This window comes from Orcinus orca, chromosome 7 (genome assembly GCF_937001465.1).
Source record: "Orcinus orca chromosome 7, mOrcOrc1.1, whole genome shotgun sequence".
Lineage (NCBI taxonomy): Eukaryota > Metazoa > Chordata > Mammalia > Artiodactyla > Delphinidae > Orcinus > Orcinus orca.
In genome coordinates this window covers 99430681-99449487 of record NC_064565.1, presented here as the reverse complement: position 1 = coordinate 99449487, position 18807 = coordinate 99430681, and the positions used below count along the sequence as shown (strand labels likewise).

Sequence of the window (18807 nt, the reverse complement as noted above, 5' to 3'; positions counted from 1 at the left end):
ACCACAACTACTGAAGCCTGTGAGCCTAGATCCCGCGAGCCATAACTACTGAGTCTGCTGCCACAACTACTGAAGCCTGTGCACCTAGAGCCTGTGCTCCACAACATGAGAAGCCACCGCAATGAGAAGCCTACGCACTGCAGCAAAGAGTAACCCCACTCGCCGCAACTAGTGAAAGCCCACGCATAGCAACGAAGATCCAACACAGCCAAAAAAACAGGTAGCTGCTTGTCTGCTTCTTTTAAAAAAATGTTATTATATTATGGAACGTTTCAAACATGTAAAATGAGAACATTTTTATTAGGGAAAGTGGCAAACATTTATAAAAGCAAAGAGAATAATTCGAATGAATCGTTACTGTACCTCTCACCCAATTTCAACAATAATCAAAATACTAGTAGCCAATTTTGTTTTATCTCCTCATATTATTTAAAAGCAAATGTCAGGGCTTCCCTGGTGGCGCAGTGGTTGAGAGTCTGCCTGCCGATGCAGGGGACACAGGTTCGTGCCCGGGTTCGGGAAGATCCCACATGCCGCGGAGCGGCTGGGCCCGTGAGCCATGGCTGCTGAGCCTGCGCTCCGCAACGGGAGAGGCCACAACAGTGAGAGGCCCGTGTACCGCCAAAAAAAAAAAAAAAAAAAAAAGCAAATGTCAGATATCATTTCATTTCATCTATCTCTTTCAGCATGTACCTCTTACATATAAGAACTCTCTTTTTAAAAAAAGATTATCACCATACCATTATCGCACCTAATTATTTAAACGATTCTTTAATATCATTAAATATCTGGTCAGTTCAAATTTCCCTGTTTAAAACTTTAAATTCTATTTTCTTGAATTAGGATTCAAATAAGATCTATGCAATGGAAACAGATCGCACACCTCTGTCTATAGCAGCACTGTCCAATAGAACTTTCTGCCATTGCACCTGAAATGAGTCTAGTGCAACTGAGGAAATGATTTTTATTTTTATATTATTATTTTTTTGGACACGCTGAGCAGCTTGTGGGATCTCAGTTCCCCGGCCAGGGATTGAACCTGGGCCCTCGGCAGTGAAAGTGTGGAGTCCTAACCACTGGACCTCCAGGGAATTCCCCAGGAAATGCATCTTAAATTTTATTGAATTCTAACCAATTTAAATTTAAATAGCCACATGTGGCTACTGGCTACTATATTGGACGGAACAGGTCCATATGTTCCCCAACCAATTTTTTTTTTCCTTTTCCTTTCTATTTATTTGTTAAAGAAAGGTCATTTACATTGCAGATTCTCATAGCCTAGATCTTGAGGATTGCAACCCCCATAGTATGTTCCTCTGAACCACATATTTCCTATAAATTGGTAGCTAAATAAAGAGGCTTACTCAGATTTGGGTTAGAATTTTTTTTGGTTGCTTGGTTGTTTTGGCAAGATGTTATAGATGGTGTTTTTTATTTCCATCAGAAGGTAGCTAATATCTGCTTGACTCCGTGAAATTAGTAGCCATTGACGACTATCGGCCAGACCCATTCGTTCATTAGGTGTTACAAAAATGATGACATTCTATTTCTCTCATTTCTTCTTTATTTATTAGCCAGAATACTCTCATGGGCCTTTTAAAAAAAAATTTTTATTTATTTATTTATGGCTGTGCTGGGTCTTCGTTGACGCCCACGGTCTTTCTCTAGTTGCAGAGAGTGGGGGCTACTCTTCACTGCAGTGCGTGAGCTTCTCATTGCAGTGGCTTCTCTTGTTGTGGAGCACGGGCTCTAGGTGCGCATGTTCAGTAGTTGTGGCGCATGGGATTAGTTGCTTCGCGGCATGTGGGATCTTCCCGGACCAGGGATCGAACTCACGTCCCCTGCATTGGCAGGCAGATTCTTATCCAGTGCGCTACCAGGGAAGTCCCTCATGTGCTTTTAACAAACCCAGTTTTAAACTTAGTGGAGGAGGCAAGTGGCGCCATTGTTATATAACATTATTGTCAATTATACTGTTAAATACCTTTCTTTAATGAGAACAGTGGCAGCTTCTACTGATATGAAAAGTTTCTGAATTATTTACCAAACAAATGTCCTAATTTCCAAATAACTGTATTTATAATTGAGAATTGTAGTAGACTGTAAGTAGACTCTACTCACAGTTCTGTTGCCCCAGGCACCTGGAGACTGTTTACTCTCAGTAACTCCAGGGTGCCAGCTTTTTGTTACTTTTGTTCCCAATTCTCAAATCTTCATTTTGTTTCAGTGCTCTCTGAGTACTTCCTTTCTTTCAAGGCCACAGGCACACTCTTTCGTGTCTCTGTATCCCAAACAATAAAACTTCTCCTCTTATTTGTATTAAATGGCCCCAACGTTTAGTGGACTGGCCCAGTCAGGGCAGGGTGGGGAATGAGGAGGATTGTGAAACAGACAAAAATCTAACTAGGCGCTAAATGCCACTCAATTTGAAGCAAATTCCATGTCTTAATATGATGCACCTTCTGTATTACCAGGTACCAAGACTGACTCTATCCCATTTCTTTAAATGCCAAAACTCCCCAAAGTCTGAGCAACCTTCTCAGCAGGTAGCTCTCCTCCATTGTTCAAGTATCACCTAAATACTTCTCCTCATCCTTTAATTGTTAATTTTCTTTCCTGTTTCCCCACTGGATGGAAGGTGGGTACTGGGTCTTATCACCTTTGTATCTTGGGCACATAGCCCAGTGACTGAAACAAATGAGGTGCTCAGCGACAGAATTGAAAACGCCCACAGGTGGAATTAAGGTTTCACTAAATCTTCACAGCCTGACTTTGCCTGTTTGAACAAAATAAGTACCATTACCTTCACATTCTTATGCATGGAGCTTGTTGGGCTATGAAATTCATTTGGTGACGCCTCTAAGAGCACATGATGTTCTAAAAATGGGAAGATTCAGAATACAGGAGCTTTCTGTGATAAAGTAGGTTCTAATGTCCTCACTTGACATTATTAAGCTCTTCCATGTTAAATAAAGAAGTGAGAGAACTGGATTTAAGCCTAACTTGCACAATTCCTAACAGAACAAGCACTATTTTGCAATGAGGACATCTGGACTTAATAATAGTAATACCTAAAACTTACTGGATGTTGACTGTGTGCTAGGTGCTGTTCTAAGTGCATTTCAATAATCATTATTGTGTAATCCTCACAGCAAACCAAGGAAGGAGGTACTATTATTATCCCCATGCAGAGGAGTAATTTGCTCAAGGTTACATAGTAATGGTGCTGTGACTCACACTCAGCTTTGCTAATTTCAGAGCCCATGTTTTATTTACCATGCTTTGCTGCCTGCCAACATTTACCCCAGATTTTATACTTAAACCTCTAGGGCTGTCTTTGATGAGTCCATCTCCTATATTAAGGATATATTCCTATGTCCCTATTACTAATCAGTCTCTAAGTCCTGCCACTCATTCCTATGGAATCTCTTTGGTAATGTGTTCATTTCAATTTCTACTACCACCATATGCTAGAATACAGCCCCTACACTACTTCCTCCACGTAAGTTCCTCTGCCTTCCATTTCAGAATTCTTCCTCTACCGTTTTAAACGGTGATTAATGACACAAGATATTTTTATTTTGTCCAGTAATCATCACTGTCTTGCCATTTCTGACTAAAATATATCTCAAGGGTCTGCCTGGTGTTTGAGGCTCTCCATATTCATGCTCCATCCTAGGGTTCCACAGCAGTTTTTCCCATTCCCCATAACATGACTAGTTGACACATTTACTTATGTCGGTTCCTTCACCTTCTTCACTCTTCTCCACCTCTTTCAAGCCTGGCTCAAGAGACTCACTCACTCATGTTCCCTTCTGTGACCACCCCAGCCTACATGTCTCTCCCCGACCCCAATCCTGTTGTTGTAGGAGGGAGGTGAGAATGACATGAGTGTTCGAGTGTCCAATGCCTAGTATGAGTTGATGCTTCATAGATGTTAGTTTCCAACCCCTTTCTTCTGCCTTCTCCTACTCTGTATTCCAGTAGTATTTGTCATCTGTACCATACTCTCTTAGTGCTTAATTATGCAGCATTTCATATCATCTTGAACCGATTATGAATGGCTTCATGATTTTTCATTCATCTCCCCACTGAAGATTATAAAATTTTAGAAGTCAGGAACTGTCTTACACTTCTTTACCTCTAATGGGAAGACCCCAGGGCTGGACATGTAGCAGATACTCAGTACGTACTTGTTGACCCGGTAAGGCAAAGGGGAAGGGAAAATGCCTATTTGTAAATATGATGTGAACAAGGGTTAAGAGAGGAAGGCTTAATTATTTTCCTCACTTCTGTACACTTTATTATGCTGTTAGCATTTGAGCTGAGAAGCAGGTTTTGAACATTTCTCCTTTCTTTTACATATCATAAGAGAGAGGGTAGGAAGAAAATTTCTCTAGTTTCCAAGGTTTTAGTCAATAGAATTAAGAGAAGACACAGAACTCTGCTCTTTTTCCTGGAAGGTAGGCTTCGCCCATTCTCCACCTCCACCCCCAGTCCAAAGATTATTAACGAATGTGATACTGCAGACTGTTAACCTCAATCCACCATTAGCTCTGACTCCTCAGTCATTCTGGGGGGGAAAAATAGGTTTTAAAGTATATACTCAGACTCTGGAACTTACGCATAAAATAACTGGTTTTAAGCCACCCTTGAAGAAAATTCTCCAGATAATTCTTAAATGCATCCACCACTTTTCCCCATCTTCATTGCTACCACTCTGGTCTAAGAGGCCATCATCTCTTACTAAGGTTCTAAAAATGCTCCGTATCTTCTGGCTTCTACTCTTGCTGTCTTCAAATCAATTCTCCACTTAGCAGTTAGAAAGATCTTTTGAAAACATACATAAAATCAGGCCGTTTTCTGCTTAAAATCCTCCAGTGACTTCCCATTGGTATAAAATGAAATCCAAACTTTTCATGTGGCCTAAGGACTTGTGTGATCTGGCCTCTCCCTGTCCTGCCATCCTAGGCTATACCATCTCCCTCATGTATAACTCCAATGCTTCGATCACACTAGCTGCCTATGTACCCCTCTAGAGTTTTATTAAAAGAAAACGAACAGCTCTTAAGCAGTCAGTGAACACCCCCAAACTCACAACACCACAAAATGAACTTACCTACCCAGGTGTAGTGCCTTGGTAGAGCTGAGTCATCAGCAGGAAGTCTGGTCATTACTCCCATCCTGTCACTTGGTCACTAACTCCCACTCCCACCTCCACAGTGGTGGCTCACTGCTGCTTCATGGACCTCTCATCATCAGGCATGATTTCCCTGGAGTCTGTTCATGATTCTCTGTTCCTAGGTGGTCACTGAAGCACACCTGGTCCAGGGCCTTCTCCAAACCCAGCCAGATACTCAGCAGAACTTGTGGGCTTGGTAGGTGGAGAAGCCAGGGAGTTTTGAAGCCTCTGCCCTTAGATTAATTGCAGGGAAGCAAGTAACATATATGGATGAAGTGTGGCTGGAAAAAGCTAATAAATGGCAATGACACCAAGCCTTAGCAACTGGACACAGGGAACGGTGGGGGCTGTGGTAAACATAAAGCTCACTCAGGTCTCATCTGAAATAGCAAGTTACTGTTCTCCTCTCTTCTTCCCACCAAGCCAACTGCTTTCATAGAGAAATTCAGGTCCATTTGGTATGGGGTGCCTGAAATTTCGTGAGAAAGTTCCTGATTTTAATTACTGCAATTAGTCCAAATTTAAATAAATTACCACGTGGAGAAACAACCAAAACAAATCACAGACATAATGCTTCCAAATTAGGGCGCCCTGCCCCACTGGTTTAACTGAGTACAACTAGGAACTGACGTTTTGCACCTTCACTGCTATTAACACATCTTCCTCTTCCAAGGCACCTGAACCGGGGCTAAGCGGGTAAAGAATCATCATTTTCAAGTTCATTTACGACTACTACAGTGAGCTGTGCCTTGCTCCAGCCCTGCTGTTCTTCCAGTTCTTTTCTGACTTGTGTATCTGTCACTCAGAGGGCTACACATCACCTGTCTGGGGTGGCCAAACTCCCCCGTTAGCATCTTGGTTTGCCACCATTAGAGGTGCTAGGCCAACCAGGAAATAAAATGTTTGCCATCTTACCACTGAAAATTACTATTAGCCACTCCCAGAGAGACCGTCTCACCAATGTAAAGATGAAAGGAAATTTGGTTCAGACCAGTATCGAGTGATTGGAACGATGATGGGACGGCAGCTTAGAAGTCGCAGCTTCCAGCCCGTTGCTGTGGTTGACTGTGAGCACAGTCAGGCTGCAGCCTTTTCCTCTGTGGTCCTGTGAGCAGCATTTCTCTTGTCTCCTGGTCCTGAAAGGCTCCCACACTGAGGCTGGTTCATCATCTCGGGAGCATCTGACTGTCTACAGAGGAAATATTTCCCGATAGTGAAGGTAGCTGGGTATAAGGAGCCTGAGCAGTTTTAGTGTAAGGGCGGTTAGATCTGATCTTTATTGTCTGATCTTTTGTTTATTTATTGTCCTACCTCTCATGGCACACATACTCCTTCCACCCCCAACTACCAACATGTGTACATCCTAGAACATAAACTCTACCAAGGCAGGGACACCTAACCGTCTTGTCCACTGTACCGTAACCCCCATGTCTAGAATAGACACGTGCTCAATAAATACTGGCTGAATATTGTGAACTGGTTAAGAATCTTACTTATATAAGTTGGCTCAGGCAACTTTACATCAAGGCAGGCGGGGCTAGATACGCCTCACTAATATTCCTTCAGCACCGAGATTCTGTCTCAGTGTTGAGAATCCCACAGGCCCCTGTCAGTCTGAGCCAGCAGCTGCTTCGTGAAGGGGAGAAAATGAAGTTACTAGGCAGATGGGGTGGGGGAGGGGTGGAAGATGGGTGAGAAGCAAGAGCATCTCAGAAGATGAATGGAGGGAGTGCTAAGGGGTATGACAGAGTGGGAATGTGGCAAGATCATAGCCATGGTGATGCCTTTTTCCCCAGGACAAAGGGGGCAGGGATGCAGAGTGCCAGGTAGCATTTGATTTGGCCAAAGGGACAGTCATTGCAGCGGGGCACGGATGCCCTGAGAAGGGAGGGCTCAACCAAGAGTCAGAGCTAAAATCTGGAAACAAAGAGCCTTCCACGCAGAACTACTCCTGTGCCTCCAGGCCTTTCGGGGTTAGCAGACATTCAAACCCTGACTGAGGTCAGAGGCAGGGGCAGAGAGGACACGCCTTTTTCTTTTTAACAAAACATCTCTTGAAGAGACTCCACATCTCCCTTAATCACAGGCTCTCTTTGGATTGTGAAAATGAGCTTTCTGACTGCTCATAGCTTCCCTGAGGCTGAGGAATGGCTCCTTGCCATGCTCAGCAAGCAAAACTGGCTTGAAGCCAGTCCAGTCACCTTTTCACTGGAGAACTGCAGAATCCCTCTCTGAGGCCACTCAGCCACCACACAGAGGCTGCAGTACAGCCGGGCCCATGTTGACCCGCCCTGGCAGAGTTCCATAAATCCCCAAGTCCAGACCAGGTCACAAATCACATTTAATTAGATCTTCAATAAAAGTACCTTTGAAAGAAATTTAAATTGTTCCTTCCTCCCAAGAAAGAAAGCCTGGAATTTTTCGGAATAAGAAACCTCTTAGAACTGAGTTAGTAGAAGTGATTCCTTGATAAACTATCCAGCAAATGAGAAGTGGAAGAGATAGCTTCCCTTCTTTAAGCAGTGTTGATTGGAATCTGTCAGCAACAAAGACAGAGGGGGAGGTGTTTCTCAGAGGAGGTCAGAGGAGGGCAGGGGGATGGAGGAACAAGGAGGAAGTGATGTTTGATTCCACTCTCAACCAGATCCATTTCCAATTCACTCTAACTCAGTGGTGGACCCAACAAAAGAATGATGGCATTTGTTTGTTTTTACATTATTTTAATACCTTGCTGGGGAAAATACAGTACTCTTGTTAGGGGAACCACTGACTGAAACCACCCACCCTGGCCCGGCCCAAGAGTAACCACTTGCATGAGTTATCTTAAACAGGAGGTCCTGGTAAGGAACGCGGAACTAACAAGCTGCCGCCAACTGGAAGAATTCAGGAAAGGTCAAAACGAGAGAGGAGACATCAGTCCATATGTCCTACCAACCTCCCAGATTCCTTCTCGCTAGAATCCATCTTGGCTGAGTGATGTGGAAGCCACCAGGAAGGACCCTGAGTCAGAATGATTGGCCAGGGACAACCTGGAAACTAACCCCATCACCGTAAAACCCTGAGACTGTGAGCCACGTGGTAGAGCAGTCCTCCTGGATTCCCTTACCTTCCTGCTCTCTGCCCGGGCACCCCTTCCCGATAAAATCTCTTGCTTTGTCAGCACATGTGTCTCCCCCAACAATTCTTTTCCGAGTGTTAGACAAGAGCCCACTCTCAGGCCCTGGAAAGGGTCCCCCTTCCTGCAACACTCTGACAACAGACTTAGAAACATGATCCTGCCTGGATTGTTAAGACCACAGCACCTGACATATTCCCTAGATTTGTCAAGTTCTCAGGCAAAGTCTCCCCAGGCTAGTCCAGGTGTAATCCCACTCTGGTGGGTTGACAGCAGGAAGCAAGATGGAGAATTTGAATAATAAATCACTGTTAATGGGCACCAAAACACGGATGAGAAATTTCCCCCATCCTCAGGAGGCTCGCTCCCCTGCATAAGGAATGAACTAGAGGGTAGGATCTCAAACACACACCTACAGATGCATTCTTGCAGGAAGCATACACCCTTCGAGGAAAGATCTTTTGGACTCATCAATTTATGCAGCCCAGCAGAAATGTATCAAATCTCAAATCTGGTAAAGTTTCCTTCTTCCCTTCATTCCTCAGTGAGGAGAGGGAGATGAGGTGGAGGTGGGCTTGAGTTTTTTCTAAAAATCATTTATTATCTTGGTTCTCTGGATAACTACAATTGTATTTCCCCCCTTCCCCCCTCCCCCCCCTCATTCCCATCCCTTCCGGAGGATGAAACCGGATTTCTCCGCCCTCAGCTAAGGTTGCCCCTTTCCTTCCCAGCCAGCTGCACACAGCAGCTGGAGCCAGAGCATCGCTGGACTTCCAATGCGGGCGGGCGCAGCAAGGAAGGAGGCAATACGGGAGGCTCCCGAGCTGCAGCCTCTCTTTACCCAGATGCACTGGAGATTTAATTTTAATTAACCGTGAGAGCTATAGCACTGAGGATTGAATTTTTCAAAATAGAGCACAATCCCGCTTTTTGTCTTCCTCCCTTTCCCAAAAGCATCGAAATAACGCACACACACACACACACACACACTCACACACACACACACACACACACACACACACACACACACACACAAGGAACAAAGAATCTCACCTACACGTGCCGGGGAGATAGGCAGGCGGACAGTTTGAACGGTAAGGACGCCGCCTTGGGGGAGCGGTTCTGCGCTGGGAGAATAGAGAGCCCCGGAGGCGGCCGCGCGGGGTGGGGCGGGGCTATGGAGAGGGGCGGGGCGACGCGAGGCAGCACGAGTGGACTGGACGGGGCGGGGCCCGGGCGGTCACGTCGGCGTGAGCCCTATGTCCGGCATATTTATAAGGCGGCGTGGGCCATTGACTTAACCTGGCCTACGCTTCATCACTCAAATGTCCCGTGGCCGTGAGTTTGCCTGGCAGCAGGCTTGATGCAGCACCAAGTGGCCATCGTCACCGGCGGGTGTACGGGCATCGGAAAGGCCATCGCGACCGAGCTCCTGCATCTAGGTGCGTGAGCAGGCCTCTGGGCTAGGTTACTCAGAGCGAGAGAAACTTAGAAGCTGGCGGAACCTGGGGTCGGGAGCCAGGGGGCCAGAGGCGGGCTTAGGAGAGCGTGAAGTTGCAAAGCAAAGGAAGTGTAGCTGTGGGTGAAATGTAAACCGCGAGGGAGAGTGGAGAGAGGAGAGTTCTAAGAAAAGTTGTGGAGAAGCGGTGGATGATGAACCACTATTTGTAAACTAAAGGGAAAATTTAGAGCCAAAGATACTGTGTCCGAGGTGGGGATTAAGGAGACGTGTGGAATCATGCTATGGAACTAATTATGGATGTGAATTTAAAATTAGTTCTTTCTAGGGAATTCCCTGGCGATCTAGTGGTTAGGACTCAGGGCTTTCCTGCCGGTGGGCCTGGGCTGGATCCCTGGGCGGGGAACTAAGATCCCACAAGCCGTGCTGCTGGGCCAAATAAATAAATAAATTCTATTTCTTGCCTAATGAATGATTAGGAAACATGGGAAGACTTCATTTAACTGGAAAAGGTAAAAGTCTCCCATCATATAATCTTCTCGAATCTCTTGTAATAGTTACCTTAACTTGGGTGAAGGGAGGACTTGATAAGCAATAAACAAGGAAAGAAACCACAAAAGGGAAAATAGATAAATATGAAGGTGTATATCCTCATTGAATTAAAAAATATATGTGAATAAAGTTTGAAGGAACATGAAGAAAAACATTTACAATGTACAACAAATTTATTATGTAAAGAGATCTCATAAATAAATAAGGAAAAGATCTAACAACTGATAGAAAGATAGGCTTCTGATATGGGCCAACCATTTTAAATCAAGAACTAAAAAAAAAGCAGTAAGTATATGAAAAAATAGTCAACTTTTTTGGCAATGAAATGCAAAATATAGCAATAAAAAGGTACCATTGGTTTTTTAACAGAATTTTAAAACATTGGGGAAAATGAAAGTGTTGATGAGGAAATGAGAAGGCAGGCAAGAATGTAAATTATTACAAGCTTTCTAGAGGTCAGTTTGGGAAAAAAAATCCAAAAGTATTAACAGTATTTGTGCTGTATGACCTAGTAATTCCTCTCTCAGGAATTTACTCTTCGGAAATAATCAGGGACAAGCACGGATTTGTGTACAAGAATGTAGTGTTGAATAGTGAAACATGATAAGGGAAAAGACTAAATCAGTAACAATGAAATATGCTGCTATTTAAACATCTTGCTATTGAAGATTTTGTTGTCAAATGCATACCATATAATTGAAAAAAATCAGGATTCTAAACAAAATATAGCATTCCAATTTAATTGTTAATGAAAAATATATATGCAGAAGAAGACTGAAAAGAAGTTTGTAATATTGTTATCAGCAACTACTTTTTCTGGAAATGATTTGAATGATGAGTGGTTAAACTGTACTCATTTTTCAAATTTTTTTAATGAACATGTAAGTTGCCTTTGCTTACCATTGTGTTTCTCATGCCCGGCACAGCATATGAACTTAAAAAAAGTATGTTGAAAAAAAGGAAAAAATACATCTTAATAAGAAAAAAAAAGAAAATTAGCATTTCTTAATCTGACCCTGGTGTAGCTTCATCACCATTACTACCCACTTTACTTCCAACACCAAAACTCTAACCCTGTTCAGGAAAATCCATTAGAAAAGTAGAATCGGTTATCATTTTCTGTGAAGGTCAGATACCAGGCTTCACAGCAGACTGGTCAGATCCTGGTTCAACCTTCCAATGTACTTAAAAAAAAAAGTAATGTATTGGAAATGCATTTCCTTCAGTGAAAGAGTATACAAATAATTTTTACTCTGACTTGCTCAGCTTTATTTTTTTATTCCAGGATTAATGGCTGTTTCCTGAAAATTGTTATAGAAACCTAAATTGGGCAAATAAAATAAAATGTTAGCCAATTCAGTTTCCAGTGAGAAGGCTCCTAGTTTTTGGTGTGAATTACAAGTTGGATTTTGAGGCATGCTTTTTAAAAATAAATTTATTTATTTAATTTATTTATTTTTGGCTGCGTTGGGTCTTCGTTAATGCGCGCAGGCTTTCTCTAGTGGTGGCGAGCGGGGGCTACTCTTTGCGCGCTGCAGTGCGTGGTCTTCTCACTGCGGTGGCTTCTCTTGTTGCGGAGCATGGGCTCTAGGCATGTGGGCTTAAGTAGTTGTGGCGCGCGGGCTCAGTAGTTGTGGCTCGCGGGCTCTAGAGTGCAGGCTCCGTAGCTGTGATGCACAGGCTTAGTTGCTCTGCGGCATGTGGGATCTTCCCAGACCAGGGCTCGAGCCCGTGTCCCCTGCCTTGGCAGGCGGATTCTTAACCACTGCGCCACCAGGGAAGTCCGAGGCATGCTTTTTTGTTTGTTTGTTTTGTTTTTGTTTTTGCTGTACGTGGGCTTCTCACTGTTGCGGCCTCTCCCGTTGCGGAGCACAGGCTCAGGATGCGCAGGCTCTGCGGCCATGGCTCAAGGGCCCAGCCGCTCCGCGGCATGTGGGATCTTTCCGGACCGGGGCACGAACCTGTGTCCCCTGCATCGGTAGGCGGACTCTCAACCACTGCGCCACCAGGGAAACCCCCGAGGCATGCTTTTTAAAGTGATTATTGTGTTGTCTTTCACATCCAAATGATTTTGACTGTCCCTTTTCTGAGAGGATGCTGAAAGCCCTAGCTCACAAGGGCAGGATGTAGGGAACAGAATTGAAACCCTCTTCCTCTATTTGACAGATGCTCTTAGACCAGAGGAGTCCTGATTCCATCAAAGAATATTGAACCTAAGACCATTCACATTGAATTCAAGCTAAATCCTTGTCTCTGTCCTCAAGTTAGTCATTCTCTTTCTGTTGACAGTGGGGTGAAATGAAAGTAGGAATTGCAAGTGGAAATTGTGAGGCAAGACAGCACTCTTTCTTGCTCTGGTGACTAGGCTCTTATCAACACCAGGGACCTAGAAGGTGCTTACATGTAGCACTCTGAGTTGAAGATTGAAAGGAATCAGTATCAGCCCAAGCAGAAAAGCAATATATTTGGCTACAAATGCCTCTGATGTGGAAATAACTCATTATTTGCTAGTTACTTATGTACCTTGTTCTAAGTAAGTTTATCAAGCTTTCTGAATTTCTCTAGCAACTCGTATAAACAACAAAAAAAGCCCATCTAAATCATTTAGCGTAAGGGTGAGAAGGATATCGTCTAATAATTTTCTAGTTTATTATAAAATAAAAGCATTGCAATAAATTCAGGTACTATGGAAGTATATAAAAGAAAAAAATGAGCTTTCCCATTCTGCCCATCTCCTAAATCCCGTTCCTGGTGATTTTCTATGAGTCACTCACATGCACACATATACACTTGTGTGTATTTTGTTATTTACAAAACTGTGACTGTAGTATTCTTACTGTTCTGTACATTTTTCTTTCCATGCTAGTGCATAAAGTAGTACTTCATTCTTCTCAAAGTTATATAGTATTCTATTGTATGGATATGTAACAACTTATTTAACCATTTCTTTAATGGAAATTTAGGTTTCTAGTTCTACCCAGCACTGCAGCATTCCTCCTTGTAATACTTTTGCCCCCTGGTTCAAGTTTATATAGCAGTTAAAATAAATAGCCTTTTAAAGTTGTGTCCCAGTATAGCTCTGCTAATATTAGATAACTTTCCTGAAGGCTTCAGGGTTCAGATAGTAATTAGTGATAATTTAGTAAGCTTCTAAGTCGATAATTCCTGTGAATAATCCTATTTATATTTTCATTATATCTCTTATTTGAGGCCTTGGACAAAGTCAGGCATTAATCACCTTAGTATTCGTGAGGATTTTTTTTTTAAATGAGGCTTAACTTCTTAATGTGGATTCAGGAAGAGTTGTAGATGTCAGATTTCCATGCCTTGTCAGCCTGTGCTCTGCTCTGGGAACTAGAGCAGTTAATGCCCATCTTTAAGGCAGAAAGATCAGAGAAAAGAAGGTGATGGGCAGAGGCAGTGGCTAATCCAGGGGAACTTGTTTCTCCTTTCCGTTCTGTTATTGAGATTAGCTATTCCTCCTAATTCAGGGAAACCTGGCTGAGCGTTGGACCTGGGCTAGAAATGTGTATTTCAATTCTTTCCCCACCTGGGAGTAGAAGCTTCCTCCTGGAAACAGAAGAAGAAAGGAATAACGGTTCTCCTAACAGTATAATATATGCTTTGTTGAAAATTATACATCAATTTTTAAAAATAAATTTATTTATTTATTTTTGGCTGCGTTTGGTCTTCGTTGCTGCGCACTTCTCTAGTTGTGGCGAGGGGGCTACTCTTTGTTGAGGTGCATGGGCTCCTCATTGCAGTGGCTTCTCTTGTGTGAAGCACAGGCTCTAGGCACGCGGGCCTCAGTAGTTGTGGCATGCCAGTTCAGTAGTTGTGGCTCACGGGCTCTAGAGCTCAGGCTCAGTAGTTGTGGCACATGGGCTTAGTTGCTCCATGGCATGTGGAATCTTCCCAGACCAGGGCTTGAACCTGTGTCCCCTGCATTGGCAGGCGGAGTCTTAACCACTGCACCACCAGGAAAGTCCTATACATCAATTTTGATAAGTTGAATTCTATTTTAAAGTTAGTCTTGTCTTGCAAGGAATTCATGGTGAATCTTTTTTTTTTTTTTTTTTTAACGGTGTGCGGGCCTCTCACTGTTGTGGCCTCTCCCATTGCGGAGCACAGGCTCCAGACGCTCAGGCTCAGCGGCCATGGCGCACGGGCCAAGCCGCTCCGCGGCATGTGGGATCTTCCCGGACCGGGGCACGAACCCTTGTCCCCTGCATCGGCAGGCGGACTCTCAACCACTCCGCCACCAGGGAAGCCCCATGGTGAATCTTTTTAATATTTGCTTTATAAAGCTCTCAGATTGCCTATCAGAATTTCCAAAAGTTGTCTGCATTTGTAACTCACTAAATTATAACCTAATCTTGAAAAATGGTTTTTTAAAGTGCCTTATTTTAATATGCAGAAGCTACCTCATCACGTACAACTAGAAAGGTTGTGGTCAAACAGAGAGCCATTTTTCTCTTTACCTTTCTAAGTGTCATTTATTCCATACATGAATATTGAATGTGGACTGTTTGTGAGTGTAATAATTACAATGACAGGGTCCCAGTCCTCCAGGAGATGATAGTGAGTGGGGGGAGACTTAATTATCATACAATACTGGTTTAAATGCTGTATTAGAGTGAGGTCAGGGATATGGGAGCATGTAGAAGGAGCTGCCAAGTGAGGGAGAGGAAGGAGGGTCGTCAACATAGTTGTGATTATCAATATAGTTCGCTTTAAATCTTCCATATACATCTGGACTTCCCAGAGGTGGTGAGGCTCTTCCCTCTCTCTGTTTCAAGGCTGTCTTGGCACGTATTTCTGCCTTTTATATTTGTACATGAAAAGAAGGAAGCATTCTCTTTAGGATAAACTAACATGTGAGGCAACAATGAGCAATAAGTTTCAGCATTACTTAGTAAGATAAAAGAATAGTCCAGTGTCTCATAGCTTAATATTTTTACTTAAGGAAAGCACTGGTGGAGTGTCAGCATTCCCATGGGTAGCTCTTCCTTTTATAACTCCATTTACGTACAATTCTAATTTCAATTTCAGTGTTACCAATTTTTATTTCTTTGTTGCACTTTCATCTTTGTTGGCCAGTCTCTCCTTCAGTCATTGGTTTTTGTAAAATGTCACATGGGTTTATCATTGGGAGACAAGGAGGCAACACAACTGCATTCTTTGCCGTCTGTACACGAATTGAAGAACAGATGCACAGTGGCCAATCACTCACAGACAGTGAAAGAAGTGAAACAATTAGTCGCTGACAGTGATGTGCATCCGTTATTCGCATGCTGGTCTGTGGATTTGTACTGGTGGTACAGTTTATATTTTATGCAATTACTCACAGTTAATCTGCCATGGTAACTGGAATCTGAACAGTGTTGTTGGGGGTCTGGTGTTATTTAAACTAAGGTAACTGAAATTAGCGTGTATTAGAGCCGAGCAAAACAAGGACTGCGGATACTTCTACTTCACCCTTCTTGGACATTGTGTAACAATTAAATGCTCATACATTTATTTCTACATATGTTATAAAGCCTACAATACATGATATCATTTTTACTTTAAACAATCACTACCTTTTAGAGAGATTGAATAGAAATAAGAAAAGACTTCATATTTACTTTATTTACTCACATAATTACCATTTCCAGTTCTCTTGCTTCTTTTGTAGATTTAGATTTTCATCTGGTATCATTGTCCTTCTGTTTGAAGACCTTCCTTTAATCTTTTGGTAGTGCAAGTCTACTTTAATGAATTCTTCTGGATATCACATGTGTGAATAAGTCTTTAATTTGCCATTACTTTTTTTTTTTTTTTTTTTTTTGCTGTACGCGGGCCTCTCACTGTTGTGACCTCTCCCGCTGTGGAGCACAGGCTCCGGACGCGCAGGCTCAGCGGCCATGGCTCACGGGCCCAGCCGCTCCGCAGCATGTGGGATCCTCCCGGACCGGGGCACGAACCCGCGTTCCCTGCATCGGCAGGCAGACTCTCAACCACTGCGCCACCAGGGAAGCCCTGCCATTATTTTTGAAAGCTATTTTCACTGGGTAAGAGTTCCAGGTTCCAAAACTCCCACCGCCACCCGCATCCCCAGTACTTTCAAGATAGTCCACTATCTTCTGGCTTGCATTGTTTCTGAAAAGAAGTGTTCTGTCTTCCTTGTCTTTTTTGTGTTCTTTTCCTCTGGCTGCTTTTAATATTTTTCTCTTCATCATTGGTTTATTTAATTATGTCATCAGTGCCATTCCTGGGCCTGTTTTTATTAATTTGCTTTTCTCCTCATTCTGGGTTGTATTTCCCTGCTCCTTTGTATGCCTTGTGGCTTTTTGTTGGATGCCAGACATTTGAATTTTACCTTGTTGCAGGCTAGTTTTTTTGTATTCTTATAAATATTGCTGAACTTTGTTCTGTGATGCAATTAAGTTACTTGGAAACAGTTTGAAAATTTTTAGAGCTTGGGAACAATCTTTCCCCAGCCTCAGATTGTTTCTTTACTTGTATGTACTGATCAGTGCTCAGCTGAAGATCTGAGGGAACTCTACGGATATCTGGAGTTCTCCCCCTGTGTACCTCCTTTCTCTCTGTGCCCTGTGTAATCTAGCTGTCTTGGCCTCCCTGGACTTCCAAATTCATCTCTTCTACCCAGGAGACTGCTGGGCTCTGAATGGGTTCCTCCTCCCTATGTTGCAGCCTGAAGACTCTCTCTAGGCAGCAATCTGGAATAATAATAGGGCTCACATTGTTTGTGTTCACTCTCTGGGATCACTAGCCTGTGCTACTTGATATCCAGTGCCTGGAAATCATTATTGCGTATATTTTGTTCAGTTTTTTAGTTGTTTTGGGCTGGAGGGTAAGTTCAGTTCCTATTACTCCATCTTGACCATATGCAGAAGTCCTAATTCATCTGTTTTTACAAGAACATATGAAACATTTTCTAAACATTATTACTTTCAGAACTTGGACAACCAGTGAAAACATATTTAGTTGTTCTTTGGCTGTTGTCTCCTCAGGGTTTAATGTGGTCATTGCATCCCGTGAGTCTGATAGATTAAAATCTGCCGCAGATGAACTGAAGCCCTGTCTGCCTCCTACCAGCCAGGCTCAAGTCACTCCCATAAAATGCAACATCTGTAATGACAAGGAGGTAAAGCAAATCTATCTTTGTTTTTTTAAATTTTATTGTAGTATAGTTGATTTACGACGTTGTGTTTAATTTCTGCTGTCAGCAAAGTGACAGTTATACAGATACATATTCTTTTTCATTTTCTTTTCCATTATGGTTTATCACAGGATATTGAATATAGTTCCCTGTGCTATACAGTAGGACCTTGTTGTTTATCCATTCTATATGTAATAGCTTGCATCTGCTAATCCCAAACTCCCAATCCTTCCCTCCCCCTTGGCAACTACAAATCTGTTCTCTATATCTGTGAGTCTGTTTTTGTTTCATAGATATATTGATTTGTGTTTTATTTTAGATTCCACATATATGTGATGTCATATGGTATTTGTCTTTCTCTTTCTTAGTTCACTTAGTATGATAATCTCTAGATCCATCCGTGTTGCTGCAAATGGCATTATTTCATTTTTTTTTTTTTTTTTTGCGGTACGCGGGCCTCTCACTGTTGTGGCCTCTCCCATTGCAGAGCACAGGCTCCGTACGCGCAGGCTCAGCGGCCATGGCTCACGGGCCCAGCCGCTCCGCGGCATGTGGGATCTTCCCGGACCGGGGCATGAACCCGTGTCCCCTGCATCAGCAGGTGGACTCTCAACCACTGTGCCACCAGGGAAGCCCCTATTTCATTCTTTTTAATGGCTGAGTATTATTCCATTGTGTGTGTGTGTGTGTGTGTGTGTGTGTGTGTATCACGTCTTTATCCATTCATCTGTTGATGGACATTCAGGTTGTTTCAGTGTCTTGCTATTGTAATACTGTTGCTTTGAACATTGGGGTGCATGTATCTTTTCAAATTATAGTTTTGTCTGGGTATATGGCCAGCAGTGCAGGAGTGGGATTTCTGGATCATATGGCAACTCTAGTTTTAGTTTTTTGAGGAATGCAAATCTATCTTACTTATTCATTCATTTTAATTTATAGTAGTTGTCCCTAAACCTGACTGTGCTTTAAGTTTTCCCATAGTAGCTATCTTAGATGAGGTTCACTAGAAGCAGAGCCTGTGAAGGAGATTCTTGAGCTAATGATCTATATTGAGTGAGTGGCCTCTGGCGAAAGAGAGGAAGGGAAGAAATGTAGGGAAACTAAGCAAGGACAGTTTCATCTGGAGACTACCTTTTGTGCCTTTTGCCTTTTAACTCATTTTGTAATGTCTGTTTCATCACTATCCATTATTCTGTGTTGGTAGCTTACAAATTAAAACAATGGAGGGGTGATCCAGGTCCTTGGATAAATCTTGTCATTAAAATTCCAAATTTAGCTTTATGATCTGTGGGTATCGGATACTGGTAAATTATTCACTGATATAGGATTTTCAG

At 42.9% G+C, this 18807-nt stretch overlaps 1 protein-coding gene across 1 annotated transcript in view; it reads left to right on the top strand.

Annotated features, from left to right (window-relative positions):
• The first annotated feature begins 9474 nt into the window (after window positions 1-9474).
• PECR (peroxisomal trans-2-enoyl-CoA reductase) overlaps window positions 9475-18807 on the top strand; it is a 31262-nt gene continuing 21929 nt past the window's right edge. Inside the window, exons 1-3 of the mRNA XM_049712193.1 lie at window positions 9475-9547; window positions 9641-9739; window positions 17325-17458. Of these exons, the coding sequence (XP_049568150.1) occupies window positions 9475-9547; window positions 9641-9739; window positions 17325-17458 (306 nt within the window). The remainder of the gene's footprint in view (window positions 9548-9640; window positions 9740-17324; window positions 17459-18807) is intronic.